Source organism: Momordica charantia (genome assembly GCF_013281855.1).
Source record: "Momordica charantia cultivar OHB3-1 chromosome 4 unlocalized genomic scaffold, Mcharantia_2.0 BLBB01000004.1, whole genome shotgun sequence".
Classification (NCBI taxonomy): Eukaryota; Viridiplantae; Streptophyta; class Magnoliopsida; order Cucurbitales; family Cucurbitaceae; genus Momordica; species Momordica charantia.
Genome location: NW_028275162.1, coordinates 13,527,333 through 13,550,567, shown reverse-complemented (window position 1 = coordinate 13,550,567; position 23,235 = coordinate 13,527,333). Strand labels below are relative to the sequence as shown.

General features: G+C 37.7%; 1 protein-coding gene across 4 annotated transcripts in view; it reads right to left on the bottom strand.

Moving 5' to 3' along the window:
- Positions 1–4,553: 4,553 nt before the first annotated feature.
- The window catches only part of PYM (partner of Y14-MAGO), a 30,926-nt gene continuing 12,244 nt past the window's right edge, over positions 4,554–23,235 (bottom strand). For 3 of the 4 annotated variants that reach the window (XM_022303477.2, XM_022303476.2, XM_022303479.2), the window contains one exon: positions 4,554–4,939. In XM_022303477.2, coding sequence (XP_022159169.1) covers positions 4,796–4,939 — 144 coding nt within the window. In that variant the 3' untranslated portion in view covers positions 4,554–4,795. The remainder of the gene's footprint in view (positions 4,940–23,235) is intronic. The other variant, XM_088122394.1, reaches the window with a different exon arrangement.

The window sequence follows — 23,235 nt, the reverse complement described above, 5'->3', positions numbered from 1 at the left end:
TTGTATTTAATATATCCCGTTGTATTAACGTTAAAAATGGAAAAATATTGGGATTAAAAAGTCATGATCATCACATCTTGCTTCAACGACTCCTCCCAGTTGGTATTCGTACATATATGCAAAAGGACGTGTGTAACACAATTGCTGAGATGTCTAACTTTTTTCGAGACTTTGCAGTAAAAATTTAAGAATTAATGATCTTGATACTCTACAAGAAGGTATCATTTATATTTTATGCAAGTTTGAAAGGATCTTCCCACCAACCTTTTTTTGATGTAATGGTGCATCTAGCAATTCATGTGTCATATGAAGTTAAACTTGTTGGACCTGTTGACTATAATTAGATGTATCCCGTTGAGAGGTATATATAATATTAGCTTCAATGATTATTTGATTCTTTATTACAAACTTAATTCTTTTTATTTTTATTTTAGGAGTTTGAGGACTCTTAAGCAATACGTAAAAAACAAAGCACGACCAGAAGGTTCAATTGTTGAAGTATTGACAGCATATATAGTCAATGAATCATTGACATTTTGTTCATTATACCTTAGTGGGATCAAAACTAAATTTAACAGAAATGAACGCTATGAAGACACTCCATCAAATTAGAGCAATGACAATGGACTTTCAATATTCAACGAAAACGTTTGAACATTAGGAGGTAGATAATTTGTTAATCTATCTCAACTAGAGTTGGATAAAGCTCATTGGTTTGTACTTAATAATTGCGGGGACATCGAGAGCTATAAGAGGTACCAACCTTTTATTTAATCTTTAAAACAACAATTATTTTTGTTTAAATATTTATTTTGTGCTTCTACATATGTTAGATAACATATGCGAGAGTTACAAATAAGATATAGACATGATTTGGAGCGAAAACATGAAGAACAATTTTCTTGTTGGTTCAAAAATCATGTAAGTATATCTACGGTGTAATATTTATATATATATTCCGCATTGGAATTTATTAATATTTATAAAACTTTATGCAGATACAAAATCATCGTCGACTCCAATTATCTATGGAAATTTCTGATGATATATATTCTCTCGCATCTGATCTAGATTTTCGCATCCACTAATATACTGGATGCATTGTAAATGGGATACGTTTTCATGCAATAAATCGTGATAGTAGACAAACGACCCAAAATAGTAGAATGCTTGTATCTGGTGAACATTGTTAGGAATGTCAAAAGAGAGTTTTTTTTCTAAACAAAATATCCTTTATTGTCTGGTATGGAAAGATTTATCAAAATGATTTTTTGGAAATAAATAACAAACAGTTTATTACTAAATGTATTGGGCCCAGAACATATTCACATTTTGTCTTGCTTTGGCTGATGTTGGGCTTATAACAGACTCATATAAATTTGGTGGGTTGATTGGTTTTGTGCCAAGAAACGTTTCTTTACCGTTTGCAATTTATGTTTGTAATAATTTTAATGCAAACGGTTTTATAATCAATTTTTAGGAAGAAACGTTAAAATTTCAAATGCTATATAAACCCATCCTCACTCTCATTTGAGACACCCAAAAAATTATTCTCCTCCTACATTCTCTCATTTTTCTTAATCCATTCTCTGTTTACAAACTTTTGTTCTGAGCTGATTCCAATCCGTTTTCCTGCGAGTGCACGCTTGAATTCGGGTGTTGTGTTAACCTTAGAAAGCAACAGGCAATTGACGATTTAGCACCATGGTCGTGCCGAATTTTCTATATCGTATTCTTCCTTCCTTTGCTCCTACAAACATGATAATGAAAACATAATGGGATCAGGGATACTTCCAGCAAGAAATATATCGCAGAGTTGGTGCCGGGCTAGCCGAAAATCAAAGTTTATCAGAAGCTTGGTCTAAAATTCCTGAAAAATTAGCTTTTTATGATTACATCGGTAATAATCCCGCAAAAGGTGGATTATTCCGAATGGGTTCCATGGACAACGGGGATGGAATAGCTGTTGGGTGGTTAGGACACCTTATTTTTAGAGATAAAGAAGGGCGCGAACTTTTTGTACGCCGTATGCCGACTTTTTTTTAAACATTTCCGGTTGTTTTGGCAGACGGAGACGGAATTGTTAGAGCCGATGTTCCTTTTCGAAGAGCAGAATCGAAGTATAGTGTTGAACAAGTCGGTGTAACTGTTGAGTTCTAAACTTTTATGGTATACTACATGAAGTTACTGAACTTCGATATATAAATCATAAATGTGTTGTGTTATTTAAATGATTTAATATATATATATATATATACAAACAATAGGTAATTGTAACGATATCATTTATTAATATGTTTGTTATTATGCGTTGTAGATATAATCGGTGGACATGGATCATGCGAGCGTACAATGGGTGATGCACCTACACTTGATGGAGAAAATTTATCAAGTACAATTTTGATTATATTTTTTGAAAATTTCAAAATTTAGAACTTTAATAAATTTTAAATACTTTAGAGCAACAAAAGAAGAAGGTTTGAGGACATATGTAAGGGATTGGACTAGATAAACATGTTCAAGTTCATGGTAGAATATACTTCACTGGACAAAAAATGAAGGTGCACCTTCATCTACAAACTCACAATCTTTCAATCAAGAGATAGGAACTCTTGTTCATCTATTCATATCTCCAACAGATAGTCATTGGGATGATGTGTCAATAGAACTCAAAGACAATGTGATTGAACGCTTATTGGTAAGACATGTGTAAGTAGACGATAAACCACCACTAACTGATGTAGAAATATGTGAAATTGTACTTGGTAAGAAATATAATTATATCAAACGACTTGATTTTGGACCTAAGCCATGTTTTTGTAAAGTATCTGCATGTGCTTGAGAGAATGAAAAGTGGCATGATGTTGTTGAAAATCAACGAATGATCATTGAAACAATAGAAACAAAGCTACAAGAAACACGTGAAAAGTTGCTTTAGACACGTACTGAGTTGAAAGATACCCAATCTCGTATTCAAAAGTTGGAGGATATGTTTGGTCCTTTATTTGATTGATTATGCGTTTAGAATTTTATTTTCTAACTTTTAGTTTGGCTTCCCTCCGTAAATACATTTCATATTAGAACAACTTAATTTGTTATTGTTTTCATTTTTTCTTTGATTTTAACTAAATGAATTATTTGAATTAGTTTTACTAATGACAAAAATTAAATAGTTATAGTTGAATTTAGAGGTTATAATATTATTAATTTTAGAAATGTATGTTCAAAATACAAATGAATATTTTTTTAAAGTACACTGTTGTCTAAAAAAAATGCTTTCAAACGACATTATTTTTGTCTTCTAAGAACAACTTTTTTATAAATCATGATTGATATATTAAATAAAATTAAAATTGAATTAGAATGATACTTTTAGAAAAATTGCATAGTCTCTAAAAAGATAGCTTTAGCAACATTTTTTTCGTCTCTAAAAAACAACATTCAACGACCTTACATTTTAGTCTCTAAAAATCATTGAGCAACCTTAAAATTTCGTCTCAAAAAATAATATTAAGCAACATCAATTTTTTGCCTCTAAAGAATAGATTTAGAAACGATACTTTTGTCGTCTCTAAAATAAACATTCAACAAACCCTACTTTTTCGTCTCTAAAATAAACATTCCGCAACGTTACTTTTTCATATCTAATACAATCATTCAGTAACCACACTATTTTGTCTCTGAAAAACAGATTTAGAAAGGATTGTCTTGTCGTCTCTAAATATCCCAATCAAAGACGCACTAAGGCATTGCTAAATAATTATATTCAGAGATGTTAGTAAAATGTTTGTCTCTAAAGATCAACAGAGACTAGCTTTTAGCAACAACATAAGCAACGACGGTTTAGGTATCTCTTATTACATACGACAATGATAAAGCTAATTATTAGAGACGTTTGATGTGTGTTGCTAAAAGCATAATTTGTTGTAGTGCATATTGTTGAAACCGTTGGAATTAATTTAATAATTAATTCATTTGTGGGTAACAAATTAAAGAGTAATTATATTTAGACTATTTAATGGATATATGAGTGATCTTGATTATAGGCCCATGACTTCGCATTGAGTGGTGTGACTTGACGAGTAAAACTAACCCATTAATTTTAGGAGATTATGGGAAACCCTAAGATTAACCTATAAATATATGGTTATGATCCTCAATACACTATGCTTCTTGAACCTCCTGTTCCCCGAAAAACAAAGAGTATTGTCCATATTTGGTCCAAGTTCTATAGTTGAGGAAGACCACGAACTACGACTTCTTACGGTTCATGGTCAATCTATCTAATGGTTCCAGGTAATTCTAATCTCTTTATAGATTTTCGTTTTCTTCCATGCTTAGATCATGGGTCTTTGTTGTAGAATTTTATGACTTTTATTTTAGAATAATCATAAATTATGATTTATAACAGAAACTGTCTTGTCCCAAGTTTATTAGTTATGTAAGAAGCTCAACTGGAAACCCAAGTTTCATAGTGCTCAAGTAATACTTCAAAAATAAAAATCATATTTTTTAAACTTTGATAAGCTAAAGGATTGGTTGATCAAACACAATTAAAAAAATCATGTTCATGCGAAAGAAGAGCAATGTTTTTAACACTATCTACAGTTCAAGTGTTCCTAAAACTAGTTGAAATGAAATTACACAACACATTGAAAAAAGTGGAGTTATACAGATGACTAGATTTCGGGAAAGTAAAAATAGAAAAGCTTTTGTAGCAGCACTTCTTTTCATGGTCTTTCTTTACGAGAAAGCATAAATAAAGTGAACAATAATACTACCCTGCCGTCATTCATTATGACGTATTTAGTTGCAGCCTTTGTTCTTCTAGAAGTGTTAGTTCGGAGCGCCAATCTTCGAGTTTCGATAACTTGTTCAACTGCTCCGGCTTCATATCTTGCATTGGTGTTTTCTGCAACTGAGCTTCTGCAATTCGAATCTGCAAACAAAACAAGTAAACAAGGCAAGGAAAATTAATGAAGGATGTTGTCATGCGTAGACAAACAAATCAAGAACTCAGAAATGTTCAGAAAAAACTAAAATTCTCAGCCGTCTACAATGAGATGTTCTCATATTCAGTTGGGAAAAAGGATGCTAGCCTAGATTTAGATATTTGTATATTTGATCTGACCAAAAACCAAAAAAAAAAACAATTGAATTTTGGCACTGACTACTAATGTTGCAAGAACAAACGAATTTCTTGAACCAGATATACTTGCATCAAGTAAGAATACTCCCCATTGGCAAAAAAACACAGAACAAGAAGAGCAAACATAACAAGGAAAATGAAAGGATTTTTAAGCCTAATACTACTAGATGTTTTTCTACCTATGCTGGAACAAAGACCTTTTAGGCTGCTGAAAGATATATACCAGCAATGAGCTTTCATTGAGAAAATAATGAAAGATAGCAAGAGAACAAAAGAACAAAAGAACAAGCCAAGGGCTACAAAAGAACCAACCGAAAGTAGCCTGCAACAAAGGAAGCCTCCAACTAACTAAACAAAAAAAAGCCCTCCAATCCAAAATAATGAGACCTAACAAATAATTCCAAAATTCTTAGAAATCGACGCTCAAGTAGAGACATTAAACCTAGTCAAAGACCACACCTCCTCCCCAAGTTCTCTCCACATCCCTAAAAATTTATTATTCCTCTTACACCAAAGGCCCCACAAAGCCGCAAAGAACCCAATGTGCCATAAAATGACCCTTATCCTGAAACTAAGGGAACAAAAGACCTCCGCCACTATAAACCTGCAGTCTCTGGCCAAAGACACCAAAGATTTGGAAGAAGCTGTCCCAAACAGAGCTAGCAAACTAACAGCCGCACAAGATGCCCCACAAGATGCGATCCATATCCTCAGTTGCATTCCTGCAAGACAGCACCACTGCGGTCCCACCACAAAAGAAAAATGTCTCACCATACAATCCAAGTTACCCTCCCAAGTAAAACCTGCCCACCAAAGAACTTGACCTTCCATAATAAGGAAAACAAAGGGCAGTTAGACGGGAAGGATCACCCAAAATATGGAAAAGAGCGATAGAAAACCCCCCAAAATGGCTCATTAACCCAAACATACCAAAGAACTTGACCTTCCATAATGAGGAGAACAAGGGGCAGTTAGACGGGAAGGATCACCCAAAATATGGAAAAAGAGCGATAGAAAAGCCCCCAAAATGGGTCGTCATTAACCCAAACAGACCAAAGAACTTGACCTTCCATAATGAGGAGAACAAAGGGCAGTTAGACGGGAAGGATCACCCAAAATATGGAAAAAGAGCGATAGAAAAGCCCCCAAAATGGGTCATTAACCCAAACATAACTATCTCCCCCAATCCAACACAACATCCCTTAACATTACATAAAGGCTACCACATTTGTCATTTCCCTATCAGATAAGGACCGGCGAGAGTCAAACGAAATGAGGTAGAAGACCATAAGGTAGGGAGAATTGAAGCCACTCAAGACAGTTTTGATGAGGCCAAATGATATAGGCGGGGAAATTTAGCACAAATGGTGACGCCTACCCAAGCTTCTTCCCAAAAATATGTCTCCAGACCATCCGCCACAAGGCAGTTCACAGACTGAGAAAAGAAAGGAACCCCGAAAAATATGGATCTCCAGGGGTTTCTAAAATGGGGTTTCTAAAACGTGCCTTTCGAACCCAAGGCCCTCAAAGGAATGAGGTCCATAATTGCTAGCAATAACCCTATGCCATAAGGAGTTAGTCTCCAAAGGAAAGCACCAAAGCCATTTAGCAAGGGCCTCATTACGCCTTAGGTTACCAATACCCAAAACCCTAATTGTCCATTGGTTTCGACACAACTTCCAACCTCAGTAAATGTAGTCCTCCTCCCACTTCGACCCCCCTCCACAAGAAATCCCTCGAATCCTTTCCAAGTTTTTCCTAACTGAGACAAGAAGCTTAAGCACACCAAATAACACTAAGACAAATTGGATATGGGTTAATCTTCCTCCATTTGGAGAAATAATCCCTCTTCCACAAGGAAAGACGTTTTTGAAATTTTTCCAAGACGAGATTTAAAAATACCACTAAAGAGGCCCATCCCCCTACCTCCCCTTGATCACAGTTGATATCAATGACATAACACTTCCCTCTTGATCTTTAACCTAGAGATAGAGATAGACTAAAAAATTTTCAATAATCAAATGTAGTATCAAAAATCCTTCCCAAAGTGCTTACAAAGAAAATGCATCCTTTAAAGTTATTTTTTTCCAAAGACATAACAAACTCGCTCAATACTAGAGCTAATACAGCTAGGGAGAGATGAGAAAGGATACGAGAATCTAGAGTAGAAGGGAGGGAGGAGAATTCCCTGACTTCTCAAGCATTTTAGATATTGGAAACCCATTCACTCATAGCAGACTCATGCTTCCCACTCTTAGATTCTATGAGTTTATCAACTTTGGTCATAAAGCCTCGAACGTTGGAATTGCAAGCAGGAAGTGTGAATGAAAAAATAATTCTTACTTTCTTACTTACAAAGGAGGAATATAGCAGTATACTAAATAGCAATTACAGGGTAGAATGAAAGAAAAAAACACATAAGGAAAGAATTACCTATTAGGGCCTAAATACAAATAAGGAAAAAAAATACAAAATAATAAATAAATGTACAATATAATTTAAAACTGCCCTCAAGTTAGTGAAGGAATATTCTCCATTCCTAGCTTGCTAACCAAATGCTTGATTTATCGTCTTTGTTACCATCATTGCTTGTGATGATAATATCATTGACATAAGCAATCAGTATTGTCACTCCCCTATAGTAGAATGTTTCATAAACAATATATGATTTCATTGGCTTTGTTGTAGCCTCTCCTCATAACCTAAAAAAATCTATCAAAACACGCCCTATGAGATTGCTTTAATCCATACAACATTTTTCTGAGTTTACAAACCTTATTTCCTGCCTACTCATACCCAGGTAGAAACTTCATGTAAATTCTCTTCAAAATCACCCTGCAAAATTTTTTACATCATATTGTAAAATGTCTCATATGTGATTTACAACAAGAGATAGAAGTATTTGCACCATGTTCATCTTGGCAACAGGTGCAAAAGTCTCCAGATAATCGACCCTATAGGTTTGAGTATATCCCTTAGCAACCAACCGTGCTTTGTATCTCTCAAGTGTTCCATCTGCTTTATACTTCACAGTATATACCCATCAACAATCTTCTGCTTTCTTATTTTTTGGTATAGTAACCAACTCTCATGTTTTATTATTTTTAAGGCCTACATTACAAGATCCATTGTTTGTCTCTATTCCTCATGTTGTACTGCTGTACTGCCTCTGTATACGTCTTTGGAATATTTAACTGAGTAAGGTTAACCACAGAGCTTTTATACATACTTGAGAGTTTGTCATAGGATACAAAGTGAGACAATAGATATCGAATACAAGTTTGTTTTCCCTTCCTCAAATGGATAGGCAAGTCCATATCTAACTCATCATTAGCAGATACTATGATGTTCGACTCATCACTGACTCCGTTCTCGTCAAGTTTATTTCTGAGATATATTCAGACTCTTGGACTTGCTTATTTTTATCAATGTTCCTTCTTAAATTAAATAAACCTGTAATGGTACAATAGTATAAAGGTTATATATCGTGATGGGGTGTCTATGAATGGTAAAGATGAGTGTTGGCTGGATTCATTTTCAATATGGTTAAGTAGAGGTGATGAAGGGAGGGTGAGGTTGGGAATGGATTAAGATGTGAGGTAAAAAAGTTGGAATCTTCAAAAAAGGTAACATCGACATAAATGAAAAATATTTTAGAAAGAGGATGATAGCATTTATACCCCTTTTGAGTGTATGAGTATCGAACAAAAATACATTTGAGTGCTCATAGATCAAGTTTACCTCACTGATGACTATGAATATGAACAAAGACTACACGACCAAACATTCGAGGAATCATGTTATTTGTCGTGCGAAAGTCGAGATAAAAATGTGATACGATAGTCATAGAAGTTTTCTGATATAGAGTAGCAGAGGGTAAGTGATTAATTAAGTAGGAGGACTTAGGAACATTTATTTGAAAAACAAGGACATGAGTCAAGAAAAGAATGTGAACAGTTTTTTTCTAACACCTCATTTTGTTCAGGAGTTTCCACCTAACATAATTCATGGACGACTCCATAGTTTTTAAAGAAGGATGTTAAGGTTTGATTAAAGTAACCTCGAGCATTATGTTAGGTATCCAGATATACTAAACGAAACTAAGTAACTATATTGCAATATCAAAGAGAAATTACAATATCGATAGCCTTTCAAGTGGACTATCTCTCTCCCAAGAACTTTACTAAGTTCTTCACCATATACTATTCCCCAAGATGATCTCCTCTCTCCCAACTACCCCTATTTATAACCACTCACTCATAACTAATTACCATAATACCCCCACTAATATACTAATAATATTCCCAAACTATCCTTACTAGGACTCTCACATTACCCCGCCCTTCGAAGACACCTTTGTCCTCAAGGTCTGAATCTAACAACGCAAAATTAAAATATTGATTTTTTTTTAATCTACCCATCCAAAAATCCCGAAATAACAAAAAGCAAAAAATAACCCCAGCCCACCTGCAAGCAAAGGTCCACCAACATCCTCAGCCCAATACAGTAACTCTCCATTCTTATTAACAAACCAAAAACCCACTGGCACTCCCTTTGCCCAAGCCCATGGCCCAATCATCCATAATAGTCTGCTGCCCCTTTCCAAGTGATTGGGCCTTTTTTTAATCGTTTTTCTTGAACTACAACAAGCTTAAAACAAAAACACAATGCAAGAAAGCAAGTAACATAGAAGCTCAACAAACAACTCTTGATTAACAAGCAATGGTTGGAGCTTGAAAGAAAAGTTGGAAAGCACATAAAGATAGATGGATAGATGGGGATATGTCCGATCTTGAGCCAAAACTCTAATACCAAATGATGTACTCAACCCTACCACTTGTGGTTTATGCAACCCTTGTAAGAAGAAACACCTCCTAAACACACATGGCAACACCTAATACACACACAAAGAATCAACCAAGGGGAAGAAGAAAGGACTTACCTTGAAGGTCAAGGCTTTGGATAAAGCGAACTTGTTCTAGATCCAAAGTGAAACACTCCACAAGTTTGATGACCAACCTAAACTTGCATGTTTCAAGGGGTTTGTGCAACTAGATCAAGATGCACCAATGCTCACGATTTTGGGAGCAAAAAGAGAAGCTCAATGGCTATTTTCATTCATCAATAATCCAACCCCTCAAATGTACAAGAAGAAGCCTATAAATAGGCAACTTGATTTTCCCTAAAATAAAAAGAAAAGGACTTTAACTAAACCTAGACTAAACTAGTTACAAAGGGACTTAACTAAATTACATAAACCTAAAATTGGCTCTAAGAGCTATTACATAAATTTTACATTAAATCCAAAAGAAGGTTATAATTCTAATTACATGGAAACACTAATTTAATGATCGAACCCTAAATAACTCCTAAAAGTTGGAGACTCATGTTTTGTGTTTTCATGTTCCCTTGAAGTTTCTTTCTCCACTTGTTCTCCTTCCCCACGAAGCTTGATAATCCATATGTTGAAGTGGAGATCCCCTTCTTCATCGGTTGGCCCTCATGGCATGATGTGTGTTGCTTGAAGCATATCATAGATTCTTTCTTCCAGAATCTTCCTTGTACAATAACCCTAACTCCATCATCATGAACTCTCCTCTCCCCTGCACTTCACCTTTTCATCGCCGCGTCCACCCCTTCGGCCACTTCTTCATCCGCCACTGCTTCACTTGTCGGCCGCCTTGAAACTTCGACCCTGTATTCGTCAGAGCCTTGTCTCCTCCCTCGTGTAGTCCTCCTCTCCATTGCTGCACATTCCACTTCTATCGCTTCTTCATTCCACAGTTCTTCGTCCGTTGCTTTTTCACCCGCCATCCAACCTGAGATTTTGACCTCGTGCTCTTCGTCCTCTTGACATTTCTTCTCTGCCCATCAATTTCTCCTCCGTCCCTCTTCATGCTTGGTCGAGGATAACTTTTCTCCTCCATTCTCGATAAATCCTGTGCAACGACATTTTCCCAGCTCGGTTGATTTGTCATCGAGCTCCGGTCCACAATCTTGGGTCCAAACACTGTCATCCCTGCTTCTGAATACTCTTCGTTATTGCTTCTTCCTTCCTCGGTGTTTCTTTTTCCTCTCTAATAGTAAACCCCTTTTGCATTTCTTTCATTATTTGAACCTTCCATCCAAACGTTCCGTGCAACTTCGTTTTTCATCAACCATCTTTGTATCATCGTCACTGTTTCAAATGAAAGATCCATGGCTAGGATGAACTTGCTCTGATACCAATTTGTTAGGTATCCATACATACTAAACAAAACTAAGTAACTATATTGCAATATCAAAGAGAAATTACAATATCGCTAGCCTATCTCTCTCCCAAGAACTATACTATTCACCCTATACTATTCTCCAGGATGATCTTCTCCTCTTCCTACTACCCCTATTTATAACCACTCATCCATAACTAATTACCATAAAATCCCCCACTAATATACTAATAATATTCCCAAACTATCCCTACTACGACTCTCACACATTATCATAACAAAATCATTTGGGTTGAGTTCCAAATTGGTTTTTTATCATATAAAAGAAAGTTTCAATGGTAAAACAAATATCAGATTTTTGTTGCAAAAGGTAAACCCGTGAAACTCGAGTACAGTCATCAACAAACACAATAAATCAATAAAATTTGAAAACATTTGGCACATTAAAGAAGCCCCAGACATCACTATGAATAAGAGAGAAAGGAACTGATACTCTTTTATTATTACTAGTCAGTAGAAAATGGTACATGGGTGTGCTTAGAAAATTCACAAACATCACACACTCGAGGTTAAAGTTCTAGAACAAATCAGGAAACATAATTTTAAGAGATTGAAATGGGGGATGCCCTAGTCTATAATGATACAACTAGTGTTGTTAAAAACGTATGATACGCGATTCATATCGTACGATTCAGAACGAAACTAACACAAAACGATTCAAATCATTTTTTGAATTGGAAATTTAATGTATCGTATGTTTCCAATGATGGAATCGTAAAAAACGCAACGAATCGAAACGGTTCGATGTGAAAACAAAAAAAAAAAAATTAGAACTCTTTTTGTCATGGTGATCCATGGCTGAAGAAAGAAGAAGAATAAGAATAAGCGGAAGAAGAAGAAGCGGTGGAGGCAGAAAATTAGGGCAGCTGGATCTACGATAGACAAATTAGGTGGGAGGGGAAGAAGACGAAACGGCGTGGGATGAGAGAGAGAAATTAGCTTGAAGAAAATTAGGGCTGCTGGGATTTATTAAAAATAAATTGGTTGTGGGGTGGGCTAGATTCAAAAATGTAAAATTTAAATTACAAGGCCAGGCTGGATTTACATTTAATATAAGTATTTAATATTTATATTAAATAAATACATATTTTAATATAAATATTTAATATTTATATTAAATATATATATATATATAATATAAATATTAATTAAAAAAAACTTACGATACACGATACATGAAATTTAAATTACGATTTACTTTCCGATTCACGAGTTAACAACCATGGATACAACCAAAGCTTATTTGAAGAAGGATGAGTTTGTGAGGTAAAGGAGACATGAGCATCTTTCGCAACACTATCTTGACCAACAGATTCATCAAGGTCATAAAGTCCATTTTTTTTCTTTGTCAAGTCCAATCGTCTTCCCATTTCCCTGGTCTAGAAAAATACAAGAATGAGAAAAAGTTACTTTGCATCCCAAATCTTTGATCAAATTCTTCACTTAGATCAAATCAACCATTAAATGAGGTATATGGAACATATTCTTTAAGGTAATGTTTGAATTTATCTTGATGACTCCTTGACAAACAACCACGGTTACTATAGTACCATCTGTAGTAGATATTTTCTTATTGCTCGGACAAGTACTATAGAAGGCAAAATAACAACTATTATTCATAATATGGTCAGTAGCACAAGAGTCAGTAATTTAGGAATAGAAGTTATACCTAAAAAAGCTACCAAGCATGTACCTTGAGTACGAGTCTTTTTCAAGGTTTCTAACAAACTCCTTAGCTTTTCAATTTCATTTGTATTCAGCTCTCCTCTTTCAAAAGTCTCTCCAGTCATTTCGTCTTTCAGACTTGATGAAATATGAGTTTGTCCCTGCCCTCTATTTGCACTGCTTTTATTCGACCAATTCTGAAAATTTGAATTCTGATAGCGTGCAGGTTTTCAATGTAACTTCTAACATTTATCCTTTATGTGCCCAAGTTTCTTGCAGTAAGTCCTATCCAAACAAAAAAAAAGTTTCTTAAAGTAAGTGCACACCACGCGGTCTTTATTTCTTGACTTTCCTCCATCCCAATCATTAGCTGCAATGTGTATTGTGCTCTACATCAGTAATTTTAGTACCTCCCACTTTCATGGCTAATCCTTCTTTTTGTGGTTCTGGACAATACCACGACAAGATTCTTCACTTCCAACTACGTCAATAATCTCATTTAGAGATGAGGGATCTTTGCCCAAAAATTTATACTCGAACATAAAATTCTACATTAAGACATGCAAGAAAAGTATAAGTTCCATCTTTTTCAACAACTCGTTTTAGAGTAGCAGCATCCTCACTACATTTCATTACAACACACCGATAGTGATCTAGCTCATGCCACAAGATTTGAAGAATTGTAGAATATTCTATCACTGTTCGACGGTTTTGTTTCGTTCCCAAAATACAAGTCTTGATATCATATATTTGTGCATCCTCCTTCACTTCTGAATAAGTTTGCTTCATTGTTTCCCATATGTCCTTGGCATTCTTAAGGAACATACATGTATCACTGAATCTTCTTCGTTGCATAACCAAGACATGATCATTGAATCTTCTTCATTCCACACATCAAACTTTGAATCTCCCAATTTAGTTCCTGTCCAAAGAATGTGGTTCACTGTTCCTTTTCCTTTCAAGAATCGTCAAACAAGTTGAGACCATTTTGTGATAATTTTTTCTATCCAACCTAAAACCTAGGATGAATGTTCTATAAATCTCTCGTGAAAACTTTAGAGAGTAGTTATTGAAGGGGGAGTAGAAACATTTAAACCAACCAAGAGCTAGGACAATAACTCTATCAAAAAAGTTTTCAAAACGGAGGGATTTAGCACGAAAGACCTTGTTCCTCTCCAGCCATAAACTCCAAAGCCCGGACGAAGTGAACCCAAAGAGTTGCTCTATCATTCTAAGGGTGACCCTCCAGGAGACAGCCAGGGAAGGTAGATGGTTGGTTGTGCAAGGTTGTTTTCCACCCAAATGCAGTTAGGAGGCATTCCCAAAAACGTGATGCGTAAGCCCAATTGATGAATAGGTGACCTTGAGTTTCTGAGGCCCCGTAACAAAGGTAACAGCTATTGGGGGAGAGAGCTAAATGGGGAAGCTTTTTTTGTATCCTGTCATGAGTTTTTAATCGCCTCTCGCCCCATGACTGAGAAGAACGATATGGTGGCTTCAAGGGGCCAGATCCATTTGTCATCGAGGGGGGAGGGACAACCGCATTTAGGGTGTGGGCGAGGCACATCCAATTGTCTATTTCCTCATCCTTAAAGGGTCTGTGAAAATTATAGTCCCTGTGAAAATTATAGTCCCATGAGGAAGTAAAGTTGGACCGAAGGTCTACTATTTTGGCCCCCTTATTCAAAGATATAGCATATAGGATCGGGAAAGCGCTGGCTAAGGTCACTTATGTCAGCCATCTATCGTTCCAGAAGTTGTTTTGGCTTCCATCACCCACCCGACACAGAGCATTATCCTTGATGTTGTGGGTTTGTTGGAGAATAGCAATCCATGATCCTTAGAGAAATGGTTGGCTGGCCAAGGAGGATAGGAAGAACCCATGTATTCGGCGGAAATGAACTTCCTCCAAAGTTGGAGGCATTCAGTTATAGAGCGCCAAACCCACTTGGAAAGTAATTTGCAGTTTCGAAGCTTGATGTTTCCAATTCCAAGGCCTCCTTCATTGTAGGGAGTTGTACTCAGTTCCAATTTATGAGATGAGGCTTACCGTTTGTGCTCGACCCTTCCTACAAAAAATTGCGAAAGATTTTGCCCATCTTCTCAGCTACTTGTCCTGATATTTTGAAGAGGGATAGGTAGTAGGTAGGTAAGCTGTCTCCTCCCTTCAGACATGAAGAGGTTGCTCCACTTGCTTAATTGGTTCCAGAGCTTTTCAATGATTGGCAGCCAAAAAGCCTCTTTTCTGGGGTTACAATTCGGTGGGAGACCTAAATAGGTACTGGGCCACGAGCCAGATGTGCAAGCCCAAGCCTTGGCAATTTGGGCAGTCATCTATGGGTCAATGGAGATGCCATAAACACCGGATCTGTTGTAGTCATCTATGGGTCTGGAAGGATCCTTGCTAGTGAGAAGGAGGGTGTCATCTGTAAAAAGCGAAATCGATGGTTTCTTGGTCACAACCAACTAAAGCTAAAGTTCCATTAAAGAGCATTTCAACGGGGTAGAACCTCCTCAAGGAATATAAGGTTTTCATGAGGCTGATCTTGAGCCGCCATCCAAGCACAAATACCTTCATTTAAGAGGATATTTTTGGTATAGAAAGTCTCAAATTCCGGATCTTCTGCTGCACGGATTTCCTGAGAAACGAAATCAAGGCCAAACCAACTACTCCAAGAGCAGTCATCCAAAAACCGATTACTGGTACAAATAACATAATGAAATGTAACCAACGTTTATTGGAAAAAGCAACCCCAAAGATTTGGGACCAAAAGCGGTTAGCAGTGACCATTGAATAAGTTTCTTCAGCTTGAGTTGGGTTAAAAGCACGGAATGTATTTGCACAATCACCATCTTCAAATAAGGTATTTTCTATGGTAGCCACACCTAGATACATAACCTCTCAGTTTACCTTGACTTTCTCCATGAAGAAGCAAGTGGCTAAGCATATCTGTGACCATGATGAAGAGAAAAGGGGATAGGAGATCCCATTGTCTCAGTCCTCTAGTGGCTGTAAATTTGCCCCTCGGTTTTCCATTGATGATAATGGAAAAGCTTGTTGTGGAGATGCAAGCTTTGATTCATTTCCTCCATTTCGCCCGTTAGAGTATACATTAGTATATTTTATATTCTTGTATTAATATTAATTTGTCTTTACCTTCTCCTTATAGGATTAGGTCAACTTTGTATATTTGTCTATATATATAGACTTCAATAATGAGAATAAAGAACATTGAATTCTCTCCAACCTTAGCCTCTACATGGTATCAGAGCTCTAGGCTTCTTCTAAAACTTTTGTGCCCATTAGGGTTTTCATGTCCACTAGGGTTTTATGCCCATTAGGGTTTTGTTCATTGCTATCCAACACAACTAACTACGACCGCGGCCGCCGCTACCGACTACCGCCGACCACCACCGCCGCTGCCGCCAGTCACCGCCGCCGCCGTTGCCGGCCACCACCAACCACCACCACCGATTAATGTTGGAGAGAATCCAATGTGATGTATTCACATTATTAAAGTCTATATATATAGACAAATATACAAGGTTGACCTAATTCTATAAGAAGAAGGTAAATGACAAATTAATATTAATACAAGAATATAAAATATACTAATATATACTCTAACACTCCCCCTCAAGTTGGTGCATATATGTTAATCATGCCCAACATGTTAGACGAATAATCTATTCGTGCTTCAACTTGTGTTATGTGATTTTTGATATCATTGGGATCACCTCAGAAGTTACGATTGATTTGTTCTCAGCCATAACAAACAAACGAACTTATTTGAACAAAACGACAGAACTAGACCAAACCAAATCTGAAGGAGAAAAGGGAATCGAACCAAATCAATTGAACAGAGCCAAGTGAACCAAACCAATTGAATTGAAACAAACAAACCGAACCAAACCAGTATAAATCAACCAAACCGAACCGAAATGTGACGAACCAAATCCAACCGAACTTGAACCGGATGAACCAAACCACTTGAAACCAAACCGGTTGAACTAGACCGCTTGAACCGGATCAGGTGCTTTCTGAAACCGAAAACCCTAAGTGCTACCCCACGACAACCAGAGGGGTGAAGGGCCTAGGAAACATGGACACTTAAGGGCGGGCGGCGGCAAAGAACGCGTGTTTGATTTTTTTTTTTTTTAAATCAGACACGGCTGGGACACGGCCTGGACACGGCCTTGGAGGTTTTCTGGGCCCAAATAAAAAGGCCCAATGCCCATGAGTAATTTAGAAAAAAAAACAAATAAATGATAAAAACCTAATACCCACCCACCACCACCCCTCCCCCACGAAGCCAACGCCGCTGCACGCGTTCTTTGCCGCCGACGCCGACACCGCCGCCGCTCGCCCTTATTGCCGCCACCGACACCCCTGCCTCTGTTTTTCTTTTTTTTTTCCTTAGGTAAACTCCTCCGTCTCTGTTTCCTAGCTCTGTTTTTCATTTTTCTTAGGTAAACTCTAATAAAAACAATCCTCTTTTACATCCCTTCTTTGTTTTGTCACTATATTGGTCTTTTGGAACTTTGTTTTTTAACTTTTGTTGAAGGATGTAATTGACTTCATATTTATGCATTTCATTGTATTTAGCATTTTTTGTGTTAAATTTACATATATCCTAAAAAATATTAAAAAAATAAGCGTATCCCCAACGTGTCCGTGTCCTAATTTTTTAGGAATTGACGTATCGCCGTGTCCTATCCTGTTCGTGTCCCGTACCCGCCAATCGCCTTCGCCCCTCTGGTTGTCGTGGGGTAGCACTTAAGGTTTCTGGTTTCAGAAAACACCTAATCCAGTTCAAGCGGTCCAGTTCAACCGGTTTGGATTCAAGTGGTTTGGTTCATCCGGTTCAAGTTCAGTTCGGTCTGGTTCGTCACATTCCGGTTCGGTTTGGTTGATTTATACCGGTTTTGGTCCGGTTCGTTTGTTTCAGTTCAATTGGTTTGGTTCACTTGGCTCTGTTCAATTGGTTTGGTTCGATTCTCTTTCCTCCTTCAGATTTGGTTTGGTATGTTTCAGTGCAGTTTTTGTTTGTGTCCATATTGTTGAAGTTATGATTGAGAAGAAATTAATGGTAACGATTTCTGCAGAAGAGTTTGCTAAATTTCAACAGTATCAAGAGTCATTGATGACATCATCCTCTAATCTAATCACTGTCATTGCTGATTCAGGTAATACCAATGAATGTCCTATTTCCTCCGCGTCAAAATGGGTCAGACTCTGGTACTACGAATCATATGTCAGGTAACCCCAATTTATTTGCTACCTTTTCACCATCTACATCTTTACCTAATGTTACAATAGCAGATGACACCGCTTCTTCTGTTCTTGGCTCTGGCACAGTTCATCTCTCCAAAACTATTTCATTGACCTCTGTTTTAAATTTGCCACAATTTTTTTAATTTGATCTCTGTGAGTAAACTTACTCGTGATCTCAATTGTTGTGTCTTATTCTTTCCTGGTTATTGCTTATTTCAGGATCTTACCACGAAGAAGACTATTGGTAAAGGGCGTGAATCTAATGGCCTCTACACGTTTGATACACAAATACCTACAGCCACCGTTTGCACTCAAGTGCCAACTCCCTTCGAAGAACATTGTCGTTTGGGTCATCCATCTCTCTCCGTGTTAAAGAGTCTCCGTCCTCAATTTCATAGTTTGCATTCTTTAGATTGTGAGTCATGTCAATTTGCTAAGTTTCATCGTCTCAGTTCCTATCCTAGAGTCAATACACGAGCTAATGTTCTTTTTGAATTAGTTCATTCTGATGTTTGGAATCCTTGTCCTATTGAGTCCAAAAATGGATTTCGGTATTTTGTTACTTTTGTCGATAATTTCTCTCGTGTAACTTGGTTATATTTGATGAAACATCGTTCTGAGTTACTTTCTCATTTTCGTAACTTTCATGCTGAAATTTGAACTCAATTTGGTGGCTCTCTTAAAGTTCTACGAAGTGATAATGCTAAGGAATATTTTTCTGGTGCTCTTGGCTCCTATTTAAGTGAACATGGTATTATTCATCAATCCTCGTGTGTTGATACTCCGTCTCAAAATAGAGTTGCAGAAAGGAAAAATAGACATTTTCTCGAAACAGCAAGGGCCTTAATGTTTCAGATGCATGTTCCAAAATACTTTTGGGCTGATGCTGTTTCGACGACTTACTTCTTGATTAATCGCATGCCTTCGTTAGTTCTTAAGGGTGGAATACCTTATCGTACTCTGTGTCCTACGCAACCTTTATTTCCTATTAAACCTAAAATATTTGGTTGCATTTGTTTCGTTCAGGATGTTCGCCTCCAGCTCACCAAATTAGACCCTAAGTCATTGAAATGCATTTTCTTTGGTTACTCTCGTGTTCAAAAAGGGTATCGATGTTATTGTCCTAATCCCAATAGATATCTTGTCTCTCCTGACGTTACGTTCTTTGAAACTACTCCTTTTTCATCGTCTTTGAGTACCAGTCGAGGGGAGCAGTCACAGGAAGATGATACCTTTCTAGTCTATTCTATTGTCTCTACTTCTACTGAAGAACTTCCTAACAATACATCTCCCTCTGCGCCTGATCCTTCTCTCCCCACTATTACTCAAGTTTATTCTCGTCAGCAACCTCCTACGGACTCATGCCCTATACCAGCAGCTTCTTTGCCTGTGGATCCAGGAACGAGTGATGACCTTCCTATTGCCCTTCGAAAAGGTAAGCGTAAGTGTACTTATCTTGTTTCTTCTTTTGTTTCATATAACCATTTATCATCATCTACTTGTTCGTTTATTGCATCCCTTGAATCTGTATCTATTCCTAAAACTGTTCATGAAGCTTTGTCTCATCCTGGTTGGCGGGCTGCTATTCCTAAATCTGTAGTGCGCCCAGTGTTTTCAAGGCGCAAGGCGCACCTCAAGGCGACAAGCCCTTCCATCGCCTCAAGGCGAGAGGCGATAAAAAGGCGACGCCTGAGTGAAGCGAGGCGCACTACATAAAATATTAAATAAATAATATTTATTAATAATTTATATGTAAAATAAATAAATATTCAATTTTAAAATGTGAAAATTAAAATAATAATAATATTTTAAATAAAAAATTAACTTAAAATAATTGATAAAAATAGAAATATTCAAAATAAAGAAAAAATAAGTAGAGAGAAAATTGTATTTGAAATAAGCTGCAAAAGAATTAAATAGAAACAACTGTATTTATAGTAAACAGCTGTATTTATAGTAAATAGTTGTATTCATGGCCATGGGAAATAGGTGACAGCTAACTTATCATGCAAGCACATAGAAAAGTGAGTTGCCTTCCACCTTTCCGTTTTTTTGAAAAGACTCTCCTCAGACTTTTCTTCTTCAACTTATTTCTTCAACATGTTGTTCTGCAACTTCTTTCGTCAACATGTTCTGCTTCAGTTTTTCTTCTTCCTCCAAGTATACCATCTCTTCCTTATCATCTCCTACGGTTCTATTTTTGTCTTCACTTCATCTTTTGTTTATTTTCATTATGAGGTGGGTTCTTATCAAGTTTAAATTTTTTAATTTTTTTTTTTAAAAAAAAAAAAGATATATGCGTCCGCCTTCAACCAGGCGCTCGCCTCGCCATAAGGCGAGGGCGCGCCAAGGCACAGTGAGGCGCGCCAAGGCGAGCGCCCGGTTGAAGGTGGTCGCCTTGCACCACTCAAGGCGCACCCAGGCGAAATCGCCTCACCCCTCGCCTTAGGCGCTCGCCTGGGTGCGCCTCGAAAACACTGGGACACGAGCAAGGATTTTGTAAGCACAAGGGATGAGGCTAATGGGTCTGAAATCATGCACTATTTTGGCATCTTTCCGCCTAGGGATGAGACAAATGTAGGTCACATTAAGGGTGGCATTGATGATTCCATTTTTGAAAAAAAATCTTGGAACATTGTCATGATGTCGGCTTTGCTAATGTTCCAAGACTTCTTAAAAAATTCAGTAGCAAAACCATCCGGCCCGACGGCTTAACAGTGCCTAGACAATTTACAACCTTAAGGATTTCTTCCTCGGTAAAGGGTTGTTCCAACATGGAGCAACTTTCGGTGGAGATGAGATCCCAAGGTAAATTGGTGGGGCAGCATCGATGGCCTTCTTTCTCATTTTGTTGGTTAGGAATCTATGGAAAAATTTGATGTTTTCACCCGCCTCCATTAACCATTTTTGTTCGCATATCTTCTGCCAAAATAATTCTTCTTTGGCTGCCAGTAAATTTCGATCTCTTTCTTTAATGTTTGCTGCTTTTGAAATCTCGACAGAAGGGCAGCATTTTTTAAAGAAAGTGTTAGTTGGTATTTTCAAACCGGGCCACCAGGAGGTCATCTCTGGCTTTGTTCCTGTCCAGGATCCGTTCTAGGATGAGGGGATGGTGCCCTTCTTGATCATCCAAGGATCTCAAAATCTGTATCAGGTTGTCCTTGTGTGAGTGTATACATCCAAAGTGTTCTATGTTCCACAACTTTAAAGCTTTCTTTAGGGATTTGAGTTTCATCATTAATCCATGTCCAGGCCAGCCAAGGACAGGATTACTGCTCCACCAGGTTTCGAGAAAAGGTTTGAAGGATTTGTGGGCCATCCACATTTTCCAATCTGAAGGGGTGGATCCCCAATGGTTTTGACCAAAATCCAGGAGTGTAGGAAAGTGGTCGGATGTAGTTCTTGCCAATCTGCCAAAGGCAGCCCAAACTTGTCGAGGCAGCGGTTTGTGAGGAGAAATCTGTCAGTGAGGGAGAAGGATCTGTTGCCAGACGAATTGTGCTACCCATTGCTTAAGGGGATGTTAATAAGGCCTGGTTCCTCAATGAAAGAATTGAATAGCCTCACACTCTTGGTGAGAGGTCATCCATGCAATTTCTCCCACAACCATCTAGAGACGTTGAAATCCCCAGCCAAGATCCATTGGTTCTCATAGAGCTAGGATAGATCTCGGAGCCCCTTCCAAAACAAATGGTGGTATTCTGTTTTAGAAGGGTCGTAGATGCCTATTATCCATCAAGAGAATCCATCAGCTAAACAGAAGTTTATGGAGGGGGAGAAATCACCTTCTATGATCTCAGACGTGTCAAGATCATTTCAAAGGATAAGGATCCTTCAGTTGATCCAGTGGCATTTAAGGTTGTCCAATTAATCCCATGAGAGCTCCAAAGGGATTTGACGATGATGTTGTCAACACTGGAAAGCTTGGTCTCTTGTAGAATCACCAGATTTGGATTAATACGAGAGATAGATTGCTTTATAAGGGCTCTCTTCTGCCATGAGCCAACCCCCTCACATTCCATGTGAATTCCTTCATCTAACAGGGGATGACATGTGAGAATCTTCATCTAACAGTGGATGGGAGCAGGTTCAGGGCTAGGTAAGCTGTATGAGGCAGGAATAGGTTGGTTGATAGGGTGGGTGTCACCTCAAAGGTTGGTAAATCACCAAAGAGAATGGTGGGGATAATGGGTATAGATGGGCTATTGCAGATGGACAGGATTGGATTATCCTCGAGGAAAGGGTTGGAAAAATAGTCCACTTCATCAATGTCATCAGGGATAGGACTGATTTGTAATGGGCTAGGTTTCCTTTTGTGGAAAAGGGAGGTGAGATAGTGCTTATTCCTGACAGTCACATGTTTTCTTCCTTCATTAATAATTAACGGCCTCTATTCCTCGACTGTGTGGGTCGGGATTCAAGTTGAAACATAGTCAATGACTTTTTCCTTTCCTTTTGCCGAGGTTAAAGATGTTCCTGAAAGGGTCAACATCCACAGTCAGTGTGCCAACATCAGTAGTGGCATCGAGGAAAGTGCTTTGAGCCTCATGGCTGCTCTCAGCAACAGGGCTTTTTGCAGATCCGATAGATGTCTGGCGGTGGGAGATTGTCCCCCTCGGTGGAGAGCTGTGGAGCTTTGTGGTTGATATTGCGGTTTCGAACCAAGTTCCAAGCAATGAAGAAGGATCGATGTGTATCGTGATGACATCTTGCGTAATGGACGGAAGTTCGATCAATGCTAGAATGAAACCGATGTCATTGACTTTGACCCTTATCCTCAATTCCATCAGGTCTCTGAGGCTGGCAAAACCCGAGAGGTTTCCACAAAACCACCACATTTGTTCCCTATATAAGGCACAACAGAGTCGTTCCACAAG